Source organism: Eucyclogobius newberryi, unplaced genomic scaffold, assembly GCF_026437365.1.
Source record: "Eucyclogobius newberryi isolate DKJ021-1_F unplaced genomic scaffold, fEucNew1.0.hap1 SCAF_5, whole genome shotgun sequence".
In the NCBI taxonomy this organism is placed as follows: domain Eukaryota; kingdom Metazoa; phylum Chordata; class Actinopteri; order Gobiiformes; family Gobiidae; genus Eucyclogobius; species Eucyclogobius newberryi.
In genome coordinates, this window is record NW_027316167.1 from 6,281,592 (window position 1) to 6,300,711 (window position 19,120).

General features: G+C 47.3%; 1 protein-coding gene across 1 annotated transcript in view; it reads right to left on the reverse strand.

Annotated features, from left to right (window-relative positions):
* Positions 1 to 18,777, reverse strand: part of lrrk1 (leucine-rich repeat kinase 1) — a 134,605-nt gene extending 115,828 nt beyond the window's left edge. The window contains exons 1-14 of the mRNA XM_072465852.1: positions 18,650 to 18,777; positions 18,205 to 18,389; positions 15,867 to 16,041; positions 14,309 to 14,491; positions 10,334 to 10,470; positions 9,679 to 9,905; positions 9,123 to 9,250; positions 5,149 to 5,312; positions 4,238 to 4,375; positions 3,900 to 4,009; positions 2,154 to 2,224; positions 1,603 to 1,732; positions 1,227 to 1,339; positions 190 to 404 (exon numbers count right to left, since the gene is read on the reverse strand). Of these exons, the coding sequence (XP_072321953.1) occupies positions 190 to 404; positions 1,227 to 1,339; positions 1,603 to 1,732; positions 2,154 to 2,224; positions 3,900 to 4,009; positions 4,238 to 4,375; positions 5,149 to 5,312; positions 9,123 to 9,250; positions 9,679 to 9,905; positions 10,334 to 10,470; positions 14,309 to 14,491; positions 15,867 to 16,041; positions 18,205 to 18,389; positions 18,650 to 18,716 (2,043 nt within the window). The 5' untranslated portion in view covers positions 18,717 to 18,777. The remainder of the gene's footprint in view (positions 1 to 189; positions 405 to 1,226; positions 1,340 to 1,602; positions 1,733 to 2,153; positions 2,225 to 3,899; positions 4,010 to 4,237; positions 4,376 to 5,148; positions 5,313 to 9,122; positions 9,251 to 9,678; positions 9,906 to 10,333; positions 10,471 to 14,308; positions 14,492 to 15,866; positions 16,042 to 18,204; positions 18,390 to 18,649) is intronic.
* Between the last annotated feature and the right edge of the window lie 343 nt (positions 18,778 to 19,120).

Below are 19,120 nucleotides of genomic sequence, written 5' to 3' on the forward strand. Positions count from 1 at the left end.
ATTTTTCAAATCTATAATTTCTTATTGCTGTGAAATAAGAGATGGAGCCCACAGGAGAGAAAACTTTCAAAAGGTCTCAATAATCTACACGTGTAAATATCAGAATAGCATAATACATGACTTCCTGGATTAGCAGAGCAGAGCTGACAAAAGCACCAGCCCACACTTGTGACGTTTGTGTGCACTGACATTGCCCTTGCCTGCGCTGGGTCTGTCCAGGTGCCAGCACCAGGTGTCGATGCCACAGGGGGCGGAGCTTTGCTGGGGGGCCCGGCTGCCCCGCAGAGCCTCCAGCAGGGTGGTCTTGCCCTGCCGCGGGGGTCCGATCACAACCATCTTGAGCAGACGACAGGGCTCGGCCTTACGGAGATGGGCCCGCAGGAAGGCCAGAACCGACATGGTGCCTGACAGAGAACATGGCCTTATTTTCATAGATTGGAAAAATAGATAATTCTCCAATGACTAAACACCATTTTATTTGTGCAATAAAGATTCTGAACAGAAGCATTTCATGTAAAACTTTGGCTTATTTGCAATATTTATAATAATTGTTATAATGTAAGTTGAGTTTTATTTAGTTTTTTATATTGCTGCAGTGAATACTCCGGAAAATCATAAAGTCAAAGCGGAAAACATTGGTTTGGATTCTAAAAGCTTTATAATAAATAAAAGTGCATTGTATATTAATTTTGAGAACCGCAATTACCGTATTTTTCATAGTTTTGGCCGGGGTGCGACTTATACTTATACTCCAGTGCGACTTATGTATGTTTTTTTCTTCTCTATTATGCAGTTTTTGGCCGGGGTGAGACTTATACTTATATACTTATACTCCGGAGCGACTTATATGTGATACTATTTGTTATTTTCACACCTCATTTCATACTCAAGTGCGACTTATATATGTTTTTTTCTTCTCTATTATGCATTTTTTGGCCGGTGCAACTTATACTCCAGAGCGACTTATACTCCAGAAAATACGGTAATCTATCAAAACCTTAAAAATGTCTAAATTGTTGTGTAGGAACAAGTTTTGTTGTGTCCGTGGGCAAGTGTGGAATGAATAAGTATTTGCACATGTCTGTACGTATCCCTGACCTGCAGAAAAAGATCCATGTCATCGGGATAATCCAAAGATTTACTTGGAAATGTATTTTTCTCTTAACTTCTGACTACGTGCAATGAAAAGCTAAGAAAACCTGGAGTAACCTACTCTCATCTTTTACCTTCTCGCTGGACGTTTGGAGGGACGTTGGTGATGTTGAGGTTCTCGATGTCCAGCTGCCACAGGTTGGACAGTTGCCCCAGTTCCACCGGAAGCTCCCGGATTCCTGAGTTACTGAAAATACATGTAAACAAAGGCTCTAAAATCACAGCATAAAACTAATCATTTTAGCAAACATTTTTATGGAAGTAATTACACATATGCATTACATGAAAGTACATATTTCCCAATCTTTACCTCACAATTTCACATATTAGTATTTATTTTCTACAAACGAAGCTCTAAAATGTTTTTGTTCTTTCAGCTCTGAATATGTCTCAATGAGCATAAGCCTCTCTTCTGGTTCTCGTGCTTCCTGTGTTCAGAGCTGGACTCACTTTGAGACGTAGAGCTCGGTGAGGCTGCTCAGAGCGCACACAGACGGTGGCACGGCCTCCAGCTGGTTATCGTTCAGGTGCAGGGCCTCCAGACTGTCCCGGAGCACGGCGGGGAAGTTCACTGTTGGCACTGCTAAACACACACGGGTTCAGCACAGAGAACTAAGCAACAATGACATTTACAGATTTACTAAAAGTTTATACAAAATAAATATATCACACATGATGTGTAAAGCTTTGGGTCTGTGCACTGAGCCATGTCAGAGGTCTGACCCGGGGGTCCCAATCCTTTCAGACCAGGACCCCCGAAATAACCATGTGACCGGCAAGAACCCGCACTGCAAAGTGAAATCAACCTCTGTACAGTTTGCAAAACATTTCAAATCAGATATTTGAATAGTATACTGTGGGACCCAATTTCACTAAAAACTCCCCCTTAGGGGGGTTTCGACCCCCTGTTTGAGAACCACTGTTGTAACCTACAGCACCAATCACATCATCCCGTTTGAGAATGGTTCAACTGTGGCAGAAATGATCCACCTGGACCGTACCAGGCTCAGGGTCTCTCTTGGTCCAGGTTGAGAGGAATCCCAGTTTTTTAGATCTGGGCACATCTTCACCTCTGAAAGTACAGGAAAATACTACTGTTACCATAGTAATACTATAGTCTCACTGTCATGTTACTATAGTGTTAATGTCATGTTACTCTAGTGCTACTGTCATGTTACTGTTGTGTTACCATAGTGCTACTGTCATGTTACTGTTGTGTTACCATAGTGCTACTGTCATGTTACCATAGTGCTACTGTCATGTTACTGTCGTGTTACCATAGTGCTACTGTCATGTTACCATAGTGCTACTGTCATGTTACTGTCGTGTTACCGTAGTGCTACTGTCATGTGACTGTTGTATTACCGTAGTGCTACTGTCATGTGACTGTTGTGTTACCGTAGTGCTACTGTCATGTGACTGTTGTGTTACCGTAGTGCTACTGTCATGTGACTGTTGTGTTACCGTAGTGCTACTGTCATGTTACTGTTGTGTTACCATAGTGCTACTGTCATGTTACTGTTGTGTTACCATAGTGCTACTGTCATGTTACCATAGTGCTACTGTCATGTTACTGTCGTGTTACCATAGTGCTACTGTCATGTTACCATAGTGCTACTGTCATGTTACTGTCGTGTTACCGTAGTGCTACTGTCATGTTACTGTTGTGTTACCATAGTGCTACTGTCATGTGACTGTTGTGTTACCGTAGTGCTACTGTCATGTGACTGTCGTGTTACCATAGTGCTACTGTCATGTTACCATAGTGCTACTGTCATGTTACTGTCGTGTTACCGTAGTGCTACTGTCATGTTACTGTCGTGTTACCGTAGTGCTACTGTCATGTTACTGTCATGTTACCATAGTGCTACTGTCATGTTACTGTCGTGTTACCGTAGTGCTACTGTCATGTGACTGTTGTATTATCGTAGTGCTACTGTCATGTGACTGTTGTGTTACCGTAGTGCTACTGTCATGTAACTGTTGTGTTACCGTAGTGCTACTGTCATGTGACTGTTGTATTATCGTAGTGCTACTGTCATGTGACTGTTGTGTTACCGTAGTGCTACTGTCATGTGACTGTTGTGTTACCGTAGTGCTACTGTCATGTGACTGTCGTGTTACCATAGTGCTACTGTCATGTTACTGTCGTGTTACCATAGTGCTACTGTCATGTTACTGTCATGTTGCCATAGTGCTACTGTCATGTTACTGTCGTGTTACCATAGTGCTACTGTCATGTTACCATAGTGCTACTGTCATGTTACCGTAGTGCTACTGTCATGTTACTGTCGTGTTACCATAGTGCTACTGTCATGTTACTGTTGTGTTACCATAGTGCTACTGTCATGTTACTGTCGTGTTACCATAGTGCTACTGTCATGTTACTGTTGTGTTACCATAGTGCTACTGTCATGTTACTGTTGTGTTTCCATAGTGCTACTGTCATGTTACTGTTGTGTTACCATAGTGCTATTGTCATGTTACTCTAGTGTTAGTGTTGTTACTGTTGTGTTACCCTAGTGCTACTGTCATGTTACTGTTGTGTTACCATAGTGCTATTGTCATGTTACTCTAGTGTTAGTGTTGTTACTGTTGTGTTACCATAGTGCTACTGTCATGCTACTGTCATGTTACCATAGTGCTACTGTCATGTTACCGTAGTGCTACTGTCATGTTACTCTAGTGTGTTGTTACTGTAGCATGTTAGCTCATGGACGTAATGTGGAATTGTGGTTTTCACACACTTTCCGAGCAGGTTGTGGGACAGGTCTAGTGTCCTCAGCAGGGCACACTTCCACTCGGAGGCGGGCACTGAGGTCAGCTGGTTCCCGCCCAGGCGCAGAGACACCAGGGCCTGACACAAGAAGAAGAAACTTTCTCAACTTGAAATGGAAAGGCCTTACACAACTAGACTTTTCCAAACTCCCGCTCTGTTTCTGCCTTTTAGAAACACGCCGGGGGAGGAGCTTGTGAGATGGTGCAGTGTTGATAATAGCATTCATTTTGCCTTTAAACCCCTCCTGTTTCAGTTTTAGGCAGTAACTTGAGGGGAAAAAGAATTGAAAAGAGAAGCTGTTGTCACCTCCAGTTCAAACAGGTACGCGGGCAGCTCGGTGAGTTTGTTGTTGCAGAAGTCCAGCTTCTGCAGGTGTTTTCTCCACTGAACTGAGACCACTTCTGGAAGACTCTCCAGCATGTTTCCCGAGGCTCTGCACTGCTTCTGCCAAAATGGAATCACACAGGTCATGTTTTGTATATGTAAGAAAGCCACAACAGTCCAGGCAATGGTCTGTAATGGTCTTTTAGATTTGTTTTGTTTTGTTTCTGCTACTTATGATTATAGCCATGTTGATATGATGTATGGGAATCAAGAGTCTTCTTGTAATTACTTGGGTAGACGCTTAGTTTTGGTGGATAAATACAACTTAAATGAAATATTGTTCCTACTACACACTGACTGGCCCTGTTTATTTTACCATTATTATTATTATCATTAGTATTATCTTGTCTTACGCTAGCTGTTTTTATTTTATTTTATTTTATCTTTATTTTTCCCCTCCATTCCTTATTAGGAAATTAGTGTTTTTGTCTATAGGAGTTTTTGTTTATAAGAGTTTTTGTTTATAAGAGTTCTTCTAATAAGAGTGTTTTTTAAACTTCCTATAAGTTATCTGTCCTTTTCCTCTGTATCTACCTGCGTTGCAACAATTAAATTTCCCCACGTGTGGACAATATAGGAATATATTATCTTATCTTATCTTAAAACAGTTCACATACATTATTGAATTGCTGGGTTTCAGATGACATCACTAAGCTTGTTAATTGAGATGGAGGGAAAGTAAAATTATGACTGCTCTTGTGCACGTTTTTTGTCTTTCTTCTTCGAGAGACTAGTCACGAACAGAAAATGGGTTCATCTTTGTGAAACAGAAACCAGTCCATGTAGAACGTTCTAGAATCTGGAATGTCGGCCGACGGGTTTTCTCTTCTTACCAGCGGACAGCCCCACGGCTCTGGCAGTGCCTTCAGACTGTTGCCGCTGGCGTTGAGGACCCTCAGGGACTTGAGGCAGTGCATGATGTTTGCAGGAAGACTGCTCAGGTGATTCTCCGACACGTCCAGTTCCTCCAGTCGCCTCAGACCGATCCAGTTCATGTCTGAGAAAAACGGATAAAGCATTTTATAGAATTTGCCGTGTGCAAAACGCAACACGACAGATATTAGAATAGACTAAGGCATCGCTTCTCAAACTTTTTCTGGTGCGCCCCCTAGAGGATGAGAAATGATCCAGCCACAGCCTTGAGATATTATAATGGTATTATAACTGGGGGGAATTATAATAATGTTTTGTTCGACTAAATTAACCTGAAATAACAGTAAACCAATGTTTTAGTGCTATACATGCATTTTTAGTACCAGTGATATCAATAAAATAGGCTTTCTAAGATTTTGACTTTTTTATTGGTTGGTGAAGCTACAAACACACAACACTGAGCCTCAGAGCTCTGCAAGTGAGCCTCCCACAGCCTCTACCTCTGTCTCTCCTCCTCTCTCTCTTCCTCTCTCTGTCTCTCCTCCTCTCTCTCTTCCTCTCTCTGTCTCTCCTCCTCTCTCTGTCTCTCCTCCTCTCTCTGTCTCTCCTCCTCTCTCTCTTCCTCTCTCTGTCTCTCCTCCTCTCTCTCTTCCTCTCTCTGTCTCTCCTCCTCTCTCTGTCTCTCCTCCTCTCTCTGTCTCTCCTCCTCTCAGTTCCCCGTCTCTCCTCTCAGCTCCCTGTCTCTCCTCTCCTCCTCTCAGCTCCCTCTGTCTCTCCTCTCCTCCTCTCATCTCCCTCTGTCTCTCCTCCTCTCAGCTCCCTCTGTCTCTCCTCCTCTCAGCTCCCTCTGTCTCTCCTCCTCTCAGCTCCCTCTGTCTCTCCTCCTCTCAGCTCCCTCTGTCTCTCCTCCTCTCAGCTCCCTCTGTCTCTCCTCCTCTCATCTCCCTGTCTCACCTCCTCTCAGCTCCCTCTGTCTCTCCTCCTCTCAGCTCCCTCTGTCTCTCCTCCTCTCAGCTCCCTCTGTCTCTCCTCCTCTTAGCTCCCTCTGTCTCTCCTCCTCTCATCTCCCTCTGTCTCTCCTCCTCTCATCTCCCTCTGTCTCTCCTCCTCTCAGCCTCTGTCTCTCCTCCTCTCAGCCTCTGTCTCTCCTCCTCTCAGCCTCTGTCTCTCCTCCTCTCAGCCTCTGTCTCTCCTCCTTTCAGCTCCCTCTGTCTCTCCTCCTCTCAGCTCCCTCTATCTCTCCTCCTCTCAGCTCCCTGTCTCTCCTCCTCTCAGCTCCCTCTGTCTCTCCTCCTCTCAGCTCCCTCTGTCTCTCCTCCTCTCAGCTCCCTCTGTCTCTCCTCCTCTCATCTCCCTGTCTCACCTCCTCTCAGCTCCCTCTGTCTCTCCTCCTCTCAGCTCCCTCTGTCTCTCCTCCTCTCAGCTCCCTCTGTCTCTCCTCCTCTTAGCTCCCTCTGTCTCTCCTCCTCTCATCTCCCTCTGTCTCTCCTCCTCTCAGCCTCTGTCTCTCCTCCTCTCAGCCTCTGTCTCTCCTCCTCTCAGCCTCTGTCTCTCCTCCTCTCAGCCTCTGTCTCTCCTCCTTTCAGCTCCCTCTGTCTCTCCTCCTCTCAGCTCCCTCTATCTCTCCTCCTCTCAGCTCCCTGTCTCTCCTCCTCTCAGCTCCCTCTGTCTCTCCTCCTCTCAGCTCCCTCTGTCTCTCCTCTCAGCTCCCTCTGTCTATCCTCCTCTCAGCCTCCTCTGTCTATCCTCCTCTCAGCCTCCTCTGTCTATCCTCCTCTCAGCCTCTGTCTATCCTTCTCTCAGCCTCTGTCTATCCTCCTCTCAGCCTCTGTCTATCCTCCTCTCAGCCTCTGTCTATCCTTCTCTCAGCCTCTGTCTCTCCTCCTCTCAGCCTCTGTCTCTCCTCCTCTCAGCCTCTGTCTCTCCTCCTCTCAGCCTCCTCTGTCTATCCTCCTCTCAGCCTCCTCTGTCTATCCTTCTCTCAGCCTCTGTCTATCCTCCTCTCAGCCTCTGTCTATCCTTCTCTCAGCCTCTGTCTCTCCTCCTCTCAGCCTCTGTCTCTCCTCCTCTCAGCCTCTGTCTCTCCTCCTCTCAGCCTCCTCTGTCTATCCTCCTCTCAGCCTCTGTCTATCCTTCTCTCAGCCTCTGTCTATCCTCCTCTCAGCCTCTGTCTATCCTCCTCTCAGCCTCTGTCTATCCTTCTCTCAGCCTCTGTCTCTCCTCCTCTCATCTCCCTGTCTCACCTCCTCTCAGCTCCCTCTGTCTCTCCTCCTCTCAGCTCCCTCTGTCTCTCCTCCTCTCAGCTCCCTCTGTCTCTCCTCCTCTTAGCTCCCTCTGTCTCTCCTCCTCTCATCTCCCTCTGTCTCTCCTCCTCTCATCTCCCTCTGTCTCTCCTCCTCTCAGCCTCTGTCTCTCCTCCTCTCAGCCTCTGTCTCTCCTCCTCTCAGCCTCTGTCTCTCCTCCTCTCAGCCTCTGTCTCTCCTCCTTTCAGCTCCCTCTGTCTCTCCTCCTCTCAGCTCCCTCTATCTCTCCTCCTCTCAGCTCCCTGTCTCTCCTCCTCTCAGCTCCCTCTGTCTCCCCTCCTCTCAGCTCCCTCTGTCTCTCCTCCTCTCAGCTCCCTCTGTCTCTCCTCCTCACATCTCCCTGTCTCACCTCCTCTCAGCTCCCTCTGTCTCTCCTTCTCTCAGCTCCCTCTGTCTCTCCTCCTCTCAGCTCCCTCTGTCTCTCCTCCTCTTAGCTCCCTCTGTCTCTCCTCCTCTCATCTCCCTCTGTCTCTCCTCCTCTCAGCCTCTGTCTCTCCTCCTCTCAGCCTCTGTCTCTCCTCCTCTCAGCCTCTGTCTCTCCTCCTCTCAGCCTCTGTCTCTCCTCCTTTCAGCTCCCTCTGTCTCTCCTCCTCTCAGCTCCCTCTATCTCTCCTCCTCTCAGCTCCCTGTCTCTCCTCCTCTCAGCTCCCTCTGTCTCTCCTCTCAGCTCCCTCTGTCTATCCTCCTCTCAGCCTCCTCTGTCTATCCTCCTCTCAGCCTCCTCTGTCTATCCTCCTCTCAGCCTCCTCTGTCTATCCTTCTCTCAGCCTCTGTCTATCCTCCTCTCAGCCTCTGTCTATCCTCCTCTCAGCCTCTGTCTATCCTTCTCTCAGCCTCTGTCTCTCCTCCTCTCAGCCTCTGTCTCTCCTCCTCTCTGCCTCTGTCTCTCCTCCTCTCAGCCTCCTCTGTCTATCCTCCTCTCAGCCTCCTCTGTCTATCCTTCTCTCAGCCTCTGTCTATCCTCCTCTCAGCCTCTGTCTATCCTTCTCTCAGCCTCTGTCTATCCTTCTCTCAGCCTCTGTCTCTCCTCCTCTCAGCCTCTGTCTCTCCTCCTCTCAGCCTCTGTCTCTCCTCCTCTCAGCTTCCTCTGTCTATCCTCCTCTCAGCCTCCTCTGTCTATCCTTCTCTCAGCCTCTGTCTATCCTCCTCTCAGCCTCTGTCTATCCTCCTCTCAGCCTCTGTCTATCCTCCTCTCAGCCTCTGTCTATCCTTCTCTCAGCCTCTGTCTCTCCTCCTCTCAGCCTCTGTCTCTCCTCCTCTCAGCCTCTGTCTCTCCTCCTCTCAGCCTCTGTCTCTCCTCCTCTCAGCCTCTGTCTATCCTCCTCTCAGCCTCTGTCTATCCTCCTCTCAGCCTCTGTCTATCCTTCTCTCAGCCTCTGTCTATCCTCCTCTCAGCCTCTGTCTATCCTCCTCTCAGCCTCTGTCTATCCTCCTCTCAGCCTCTGTCTATCCTCCTCTCAGCCTCTGTCTATCCTCCTCTCAGCCTCTGTCTATCCTCCTCTCAGCTCCCTCTGTCTCTGCATTTTGTGTGTTGTGTGTAGCGTCACAATCGTAATTGGCCCTCAGTGTCCAGAAGACTTCCATATGTGTTTGGGACGAGTCATGAAGTAAATCCTGTGAGAAGGAGGTACCGTTGTGCAGCTGGAAGAGAGCAGAGAGCAGGTTCTTGGAAGCCCACAGCCTCTGCAGGTGTCTGAGGTGGAGCAGGCCACAGGGAAGAGAGCTCAGCTGGTTCTGAGAGACATTCACCTCCCGCAAACTGCAACACAACAGTTCACACATTCATTTGTGTTCATTAACAAACGTGGAGATCAAATGTATTTACATCGTTTTCAACTACTGCATGCCATTAATTAGGAAATATCACAAATACAATGATGGATGACTTAGTGCCAATTCACTCCTAGTTTTATCTCAGTTTAGCCACAGCCCTGATTCAGTCACATGGTGCTGCAGGCTCAGTTCAGCTCTAGTCCTGGTTGCGACCTGGTCTGTCTATGTTGGAGGTGAAGGTGGGTAAATATATATAGTTTAAAGAAAAAGACAGAAATTTCACTTTCGTCTGATAATCAAACCTGCACTAAGACATGTTTTAACACATTTCTGATGGATTATTGACTCTCGTTTGACTCTCACGATCAGGTAAAAGAAATACAGAGGAATTCATCCTTGAAGTTGGGTCTGTACCTAGTGCAAAGAACCTCATGCGAAGTGAGCACGTGCGGTAACTCATTCAAGAGGTTATCCTGGAGGTCGAGGCTCTGCAGGTGCACCAGGCCCCAGGGCACTACTGAAGGCAGGCTCGTAAGCTGATTGGACGACAGCTCGAGGTGAGTGATCCGCGACGACAGGTCCATAAACCAGGTGAGTTCGAGCCACGGCAGCTGCAGTCCGCCCCAGCTCACACACACATCCTGCAGCACACATTTGGGGGTTATTTATTCAAACATACGGATCAAATATACATCTTGCTCATCGTAAATGGCAATGGAGCTCTATGGTCCCGCCCACTTAGTTAATTTCCCATATTTTTCCCATAGAGTGTAAAGGCAGAGACAGATTTTAAACACAATCATAGATCTTGTGGTCATTTGTTGCCACATGGCAGATTAATCACTAACAAGCTCTCAAACTTTGAATATTATCACTTTTACTATTTTAGTTCAAATTGATACAACTTAATAATAGAAACAGGTGCAGTGGCGTCATCACAGCTTCCCGTCCTGCCTTTTCAGAGCAACATTTCACTGAAGAGCTGATTGTGAGGGTTTTTTATTTGTGGAAAACGCGAACGTGAGAGACTTCAACTGGAGCCAATACAATACAAACAGCTATTACCAACCTGATTCCCGTCCACATGGGTGCTCCCTGAGACCCTCTGTCGCAGGAGCTGTCCACAGAAGCTTGGGTGGTCGATCAGGACGTACGACGAGAGGCCCGCTCTGTTCTGCAGTAAGAAGCGTGCGATCTCCATGTTTCCTGCGACGACACCAAGAGCACAAATATACACTTTGTCTGAACTGCTGAATTAAAGGAGACGTATCATGATGGTTCACGTACTTGGAATTGAACGATGACATATGTAGGTCATCACTTTTCATTGTGTTTATCGTAAACCGCGATATCGATCTAAAATGTCTTAGTATTAAAAATTGGTCCATTGACTTCCTGTTCAAAATGGTAGATCTGATAAGCTCCGCCTCTTTGTAGTGTAATTTCATTTGAACAAGCTGTGGATTGTCATTTAGATGACGACACACACATGTGTCGTCATTTTTACATACAGGGATGTGGGCGGGGTTAGGTGGTAGGCGTAAACAGGAATTTTTTGAGCACTCAAAGCTCAGTTGCAGGAAAAGACGGGGTTTCCCCAAACATGCGGGAATCAATTAGAAAACAGGTTTGTGTAAATTCCATTGGACCTGAGTCATGTTATGACATCAGCACTTACCAGTTATCACGGCCTTATAAGATAAGATAAGATGAGATATTCCTTTATTGTCCCACATGGGGAAATTTCATTGGTGCAACGCAGGTAGATACAGAGGTAGATACAGAGGTAGATACAGAAGAACAGATCACTTATAGGAAGTCTGAAAAACACTTTCAGTAGAAGATCTCCTATAAATAAATAAAAACTCCCATAGACAAATAAATAAATAAATACATAAATACCACTGCATGTGATCCCGACAGTAATTGCACATGAATATGTGTCACGACAGCACATAGATTGCACATGAATTTCACAATAATTGAACATGAATTGCACATGAATTCCAACAACAATTGCACATATGACAGAATTGTACATGGTTAGGTCAGTATTGCGAGTGTTCAGTAATAACAGTTTTTGTTATAAAGTCTGACAGCAGCAGGAAGGAAAAACCTGCGGAACCTTTCCTTCACACAGCGAGGGTGGATCAGTCTCTCACTGAAGCTGCTCTCCAGAGCGGACAGAGTGTCCTGCAGGGGGCGACACTCATGGTCCAGCATAGATGTGAATCTAGCCAGGACCCTTCTGTCCCCCACCTCCTGCACCGAGTCCAGAGCACAGCCCAGGACGGAGCTGGACTTCTTGATGACTCTGTCCAGCCTCTTCCTCTCCCTCTCTGTGATGCTGCTGCTCCAGCAGGCCACACCGTACAGGAGGGCTGATGCCACCACAGAGTCGTAGAAGGTCTTCAGGAGTGGCCCTGTCACTCCAAAAGACCTGAGTCTCCTCAGGAGGTAGAGCCGACTCTGGCTCTTCCTGTACAGTGCGTCTGTGTTATGAGTCCAGTCCAGTTTGTGGTTGCGGAAATCTACCACCATCTCCTTGGTCTTCCCCGCGTTGATGAGGAGGTGGTTCCGCTGACACCAGTCCACAAAGTCCTGCGCCAGTCCTCTGTACTCCGCGTCATCGTCGTCCGTGATGAGTCCGATGATGCAGAGTCGTCAGAACTTCTGCAGGACACAGCTGTCCGTGTCATGTCTGAAGTCTGCAGTGTAAAGGGTGAAGAGAAAGGGCGCGAGGACAGTGCCCTGGGGCGCCCCCACACTGCAGGTCACACTGTGTCAGACACACAGTTCCGGGCTCTCACAAACTGGGGTCGGTCTGTGAGGTAGTCCAGGATCCACTCTGCGAGGTCATACTCCACACCAGCCGTCTCCAGCTTGTCCCTCAGGAGCAGCGGCTGGATGGTGTTGAAGGCGCTGGAAAGATCGAAGAACAGAATCCTCACAGAGCTGCCAGGCTTTTCCAGGTGAGAGAGAGAGTAGTGCAGCAGGGAGATGACGGTGTCCTCCACTCCGATGCCAGACCGATATGCAAACTGCAGCGGGTCCATGGCTGAGCTCACGGTGGAGCGGAGGTGGTCCAGGACTAGCCGCTCCAGTGTCCTCATCAGGTGGGACGTGAGATCCACTGGCCTGAAGCTGTTGAGGTCTTTGGGGCGCGGTGTCTTAGGCACAGGTACCAGACAGGAGGTCTTCCAGACCTGTGGTACCACCCTCAGCTTCAGGCTCATGTTGAAGACATGCTCCATAACTCCACACAGTTCATCTGCGCAGGACTTAAGGAGCCTGGGGCTGATGCCGTCAGGTCCTGCTGCCTTCCTCACTTTAATCCTCTTCAGCTCACTCCTCACCTGTGCTGCTGTGACAGTCAGTGGTTGGCAGGGGGACCGTGTGCTGGGGGGATGGGTGAGTCCAGGCGAAGTGGGGAGCTGATGGTCCGGGGCAGATAAGCGAAGAGGAACAGATGCAGGGCATTGTCCAGCTGTGGAAGAAGGAGCATGCAGCTGTGCAGGGGGAGGGGCGGGTGACCGATCAAACCTCAAGAAGTGAGCATTTAAATCATTCACCCACTGTAGATCCCCCTCTGTCTGGGCAGGGGGGATTTTGAAGCCCGAGATGGTTTTCAGGCTCCTCCACACTCCCTGAATGTTCTTCTGCTGCAGCTGCTCCTCCATCCTCCTCTTGTAGCCGGCCTCAGCCTGCCTGATCTTCCTCCTCAGCTCCTTCTGCACAGTCCTCAGCTCCTCCTTGTTCCCTGACCTGAAGGCTCTCTTCTTCTCCTTCAGCAGAGCCTTCAGTTCACGGTTAATCCATGGCTTGTTGTTTGGAAAACACCGCACCGTCCGGGAGGGAACAATGTTCTCAAAACAGAAATTGATGTAGTCCGTGATGCACTCTGTGATGGTGTTGATATCCTCCCCATGTGGGTCATAAAGCTCAGTCCAGACAGTGGTGCTGAAGCAGTCCCTCAGAGCCTCCTCGCTCTCAGCAGACCACATCCTCACCTCATGGGACACCACAGGCTGCCTGCGCACGATGGGTTCACACACAGGCCTCAGATGTACAAGGTTGTGGTCCGAGCTGCCCAGGGGAGGGAGGGGGGAAGAGGAATAATCCTCCTTGGTGTTGGCAAAAACCAAGTCCAATGTTCTATTGTTCCTGGTGGGGCAGGTAACATACTGGGTGTATGTTGGGAGAAGCGTGGTTAAAGTCACCAGAGACGAGGAAGAGAGCCTGTGGGTGCCGTGTTTGCAGCCTACAAGTGCAGGAGAGCAGTGCTTCACAAGCATTTTCAGCATTGGCAGACGGGGCCACATAGACTGCGATCAGAATCACATGTGAGAACTCCCGGGGCAGATAAGATGGCCTCATGCCAATAGCCAATAGTTCAATATCCCTGTTACATAGCTGCTCCTTCACTGTGCAGTGTTCGGGTTTGGACCAGCTCGTGTTCACATACACCGCCAGACCTCCACCTCTTTTCTTCCGGGATTCTCTCGTTCTGTCCGCCCGCAGCAGATGAAAATTGGTGGGCTCGCTCGGAGCTAGCTCACATCACAACAACACAAAAACGCTCAAATCCAGTCGAAAAAGTCAGAAACAGTTGAATTAAAAACGATTCCAGCGCGTATCCCTATCGTACAGTAAAATAGAAAAAATATACTAACTAATTTTACAAAATATAGGAGATAAAGCACAATAAGTGTGAGAAAAAAGAGAGAGCGTTTACACAGGGCTGCTAGCTGTACCAGCGCCTTATGACGTTTTTTTATTTTATTTTTTTCACAAGGATGTGGGCGGGGTTAGGTGGTAGGTGTAATAGACATGTACACACCGGCCGTGGCAGCAGCGTACAGGGGTGTGGGCGGGGTTAGGTGGTAGGTGTAATAGACATGTACACACCGGCCGTGGCAGCAGCGTACAGGGGTGTGGGCGGGGTTAGGTGGTAGGTGTAATAGACATGTACACACCGGCCGTTGCAGCAGCGTACAGGGGTGTGGGCGGGGTTAGGTGGTAGGTGTAATAGACATGTACACACCGGCCGTGGCAGCAGCGTACAGGGGCAGCTCTGTGATCTGGATGAACTCTTGGCTGTAGATGTAACTGTCGTTCACTTCCACATTGTACAGTTCCACGAGCGTCTTCACCAGGTCCAAGTGTCCTCTTTGACAGGCTGTGGTCAGCAAGGGGCGCAGCAGCTGCTCCTTCATCGCAACATGACCTGAAAATATCGGCATCAGGATCATAAAATACATTCACCTCTTGTAGACATAAATATCATCATTCATTTATGCATTGATTAAATATTGCCAAAGATGGAAGAAAAGGTTCCAAAGGCAAAATACAGATTTATAAGAAGTGGGACCTGGTCTTCCTTGTCTAAGTCTTTGGCATCAAGTCCCAAGTCAAGTCCCAAGTCAAGATCCAAGTCTAGTCCCAAGTCTAGTCCCAAGTCTAGTCCCATGTCTAGTCCCATGTCTAGTCCCATGTCTAGTCCCAAGTCTAGTCCCAAGTCTAGTCCCAAGTCTAGTCCCAAGTCTAGTCCCAAGTCTAGTCCCAAGTCTAGTCCCAAGTCAAGTCCCAAGTCAAGTCCCAAGTCAAGTCCCAAGTCAAGTCCCATGTCTAGTCCCATGTCTAGTCCCGATTCAAGTCCCAAGTCTAGTCCCATGTCTAGTCCCAAGTCTAGTCCCAAGTCTAGTCCCAAGTCTAGTCCCAAGTCTAGTCCCAAGTCAAGTCCCAAGTCAAGTCCCAAGTCAAGTCCCAAGTCCCAAGTCTAGTCCCAAGTCAAGTCCCAAGTCAAGTCCCATGTCTAGTCCCATGTCTAGTCCCATGTCTAGTCCCATGTCTAGTCCCATGTCTAGTCCCATGTCTAGTCCCAAGTCTAGTCCCAAGTCAAGTCCCAAGTCAAGTCCCAAGTCAAGTCCCAAGTCTTAGTGTGTTTTATCAAGTCAAGTCTCACTTCTGCTTGTACGGTTCATGTCCATTAACATTCTTTAGGAAAAGGGTAATTTTTCCCTTTCAAATGTGTAAAAGTCACAATAAATAAAAATGTATCACACATGGTTTGAGTTTATTTTTTTAAATCAACAATGTTGATTTAACCGCCTTTGCACGGTGGCAAAGGCGGTTAGCGCTCTTGCCTCCCAAGAAGGAGATCATGGGTTCGATTCCCGGACCAGACCAACATCACATGATCTCTCTGGGTGGAGTCTGCATGTTCTCCCCGTGTTACCGTGGGTTCTCTCCGGGTTCTCCGGCTTCCTCCCACCATCCAAAGACATGCATGTATGAGGCAAAATTGGTAACTCTAAATTGGCCCTAGTGAATGAATGTGAGAGTGAAGTGTCTGTAATGTCTATGTCTCTGTGTTGGCCCTGCGACAAGTTGGCCACTGTCCAGGGTGTACCCCGCCTAAGGCCCGAAGTCACTGGGATAGGCTCCAGTCACCCGTGACCCCGAAAGGGAACAAGCGGTAGAAAATGGATGGATGGATGGATGGACAATGTTCACAGACTTTTGGCGTCTTTTCTCATTTCATTTCCAGTGATTGCCGTTGAAGCAGTAAAAAGCGACGGGGCAATAGAAGAACCTCTTACTTTGGGGCAGAGAGTCGAGCAGCAGCCGGACCAGCCCCATGTTCCCGTGGTGCGCTGCCACCAGAGCAGGGTGCTCGTCTGTGGGCTCCTGGGGGACGGAGACCTGGGCCTCCTTCAGCAGGTACCGGACACTTTCATAGTCCTCGTGCAGCACCGCCAGACACAACAGATCCGCCTGTACGTCACATACAAACAGTATTGTATTGTAGTGTATTGTAGTATTGTGTTGTATTGTTTTTTATTATTTTTTATTATATTTGTATTTATTTATTTTAATTGCAATTGTAATTTTTAATTTAAATTTAAAGGCGTTATGGACGATTTTTCGGCGATTTGAGAACTCAGGCGGAAGTGCGCATGCATGCAACATGTACAGAATTATGCACAACAATAACACAGGACAAACATGACACTAGACGAAGACTCATGAGGCAGCAGCATTTTAACTTTGGTCACAGGTTTGATTCTCAAGTAACCATGACAACATATGTTTAAAATCAGCTCCAGACGAACAGGAGATGTACAAAAGGGACACATTCTGCTAAATCAACTTCAACGCACTTTCAAACTTGTTACAACAGTGCTTCCTCGTGCTGCCCGGTGGTCTGGCAGTTTACTGCATGTCCTCCCCCCTCTCTACCCCCCATTTCATGCCGTCTTTCCAGTCGAATAAAGCCTACGGGACAAAAATCTTAAAAAACAAAAGCGTTTCCTCATCATTAGTTCACTCGACGTTGTATTCTGATAGATTCCTGTAGTGTCCTGTAACTGAGGCTCGAGTGCTCCGAGAATGCTCGTTTCCACCCAGCCCCTATCCCCACCCATATCCGTGTACTTCATTGTGACTCTGAGTGACACATGTCGGGTTCTAAAATGTCACCAAGCCACTTTTAAAGAGACAACAACACACGCACGTGACAATCTGCTTTTTGTTTTTGTTTTGTTTTTTATAGTAAAACGTCCCCCCATGAGGAGGCGGGGCTTATCTGAGCTGCAGTTTTGAACAGGAAGTCAACAAACCTGTTTCTATTACAAAGCTATTTTAGATCAGTTCTACTGTTTATAATGAACAAACTGTAAAATGCTGATCTGCTTATGTTATAGTTACAGCACTAAGTCCCTGAAAAAGGCATAATACGTCTCCTTTAAGTTGGTTTTGACAAGCAAATTAGTTAAAGTTTTGAATATTTTGACAGAAGATTTAATGAAATAATTATAGTTAATAAGGCGTGGGCAATAATAAGATAAGATAAGATAATCCTTTATTGTTATATATTTTTGGGATTATCTCATGGGGAAAGTGTTCAAATGTGCTTTAAAGTGTCTTGGTTGAAGTTGAAGTGAATGTGGAAGTGCAGAAATGTTATACTTTATATCCTGTTTACACTGGGATTTCTTTGTGTGGTCATTTATCCATTTACTACACAATAAAAACATCGACCCTTTTCAACACGAGCTCAGCCAGAGAGAGTCGCTTTAGTGAGAGCGTCTCTGTTCCTGTCTGTAACCCGAGCGCCCTGTGAAGTGAGAGGGCGGGGCACTGGTGCATTGTGGAAGGTAATTCTCAGAGGACCCCATATAGCCACGTTTAGAGCCAAAACAGGAAGAACAGAGGACATTTTAGGGTGAATCAGCGACGTACCGAGCCCCGGTGTTACCCACGCTGCAATTGTGTACAATAAAGGAAGACAGTTATGGAAATCACTTCACAACTGGAAAAGATTTGTAATTTTATGATGTAATGCATACAACACAAAGGCCATTAAGACGCCCAGAATGTGAGTTACAACTTAACCAAACGCTTCATTCCACAATAAAACTGTCAATACCCAAATACTAAAATGTGTATCAAAACTAGACACATGTTTGAGGGGGGAAATTAGAATAAACTGAACAAATGTGGCCCTTTTCTGAAGAGTTGGAATGGATTCATATCAGAACTAAACAGAAGATTACCGTATTTTCCAGACTGTAAGTCGCACCAGCCAAAAAATGCAGAAAAACACATATTTAAGTCGCAATGGAGTATGAAATGCGGTCGCAAGTGTGAAAATAACAAATAATATCACATATAAATTGCTCCAGAGTATTGTAAGTATAAGTATATAAGTGTAAATATAAGTATAAGTCGCACCCTGAACAAAATTATGAAAAAAGGTGCAACTTGTAGTCCGGAAACTATGGTAGGTGATAAAAAAAGCTTTTATGTCATGTTCTTTTCTTCTCACTGTGGACATCGGTGTCGAGTTGTGCCTTGTATGTTCTGCGGCGCTGCTTGACCTTTTGTGTGCTGTAGATTAAACATCTGTGACACAATAGTAAATAAAAGTGCACTCACCCCGTGGACGCGGAGCTGTCCCGCGCTGCACTCCTGACAACACGCCCGCTGGATCAGCTCCCGGGCCCCCGCCAGCTCCCCGGACTCGTACGTCGAGCGGATCGTCTCTAACGTGACGGAGGGGCCCGGCGTCGGTCCGTGGTCCGGGTCTGAGGTCGCGTGGGGCCCCGTGTCCTCCCCTGGACCTGCAGTACACCCACTAAATGTGAACAGTACTATACAGTCTATAACACAAGCTCCTGACTCTCATACTTCTGTCTCTCTCTCTCTCTCTCTTAATCTTTAAACTTTTAAATTAGCCCCGAATCAACTTTTGTTTTTGCCTTGGGGCCGATAAATGCACCAGAAACAGAAGCAGTCCTGGAGCGGGCCCTATCGTCAGGAAATGAAGGTACAAAGGATCTAACACAGTGTGCACAGTGTAAGTGACTGTGACGTTACGTACTGTCCTGCTGCATCTTGGCTCCGGGGGGCCCGGGCTCCGGAGCCCCTTTAACACACCAATAGGACATTCTGTGTCAGCAGCTGTGGCACTGAAGCACTTCCACCCTCCAAACCAGACCAGGATCTTGCCTGCAAACACATGGAGTCATAATTGTACATGATATTAACGTTAAATTGTTTTGTTCAGTTATTCAGTTGTTTCATCTGGACTTTTTTTTTTTTTTAAAACATTACGTTTCGACTCCGAGAGTCATTCTCAAGTTTGAAAAAAGGTTGGTTTTCTAAAACACTCAGTCGGAAAATGATGAATTTGCATCGTTTTGGTTCAAGTGTCGAAGTCTGGACCAGTGTAAACCACTGTCACTGTTAAACCCGTGTGTCTGCCTGATGTCTGCACCTCTGCACCGCGCTCAGGGGCCACACCGCGCTCAGGGGCCAGTGCCACCGCGCTCAGGGGCCACACCGCGCTCAG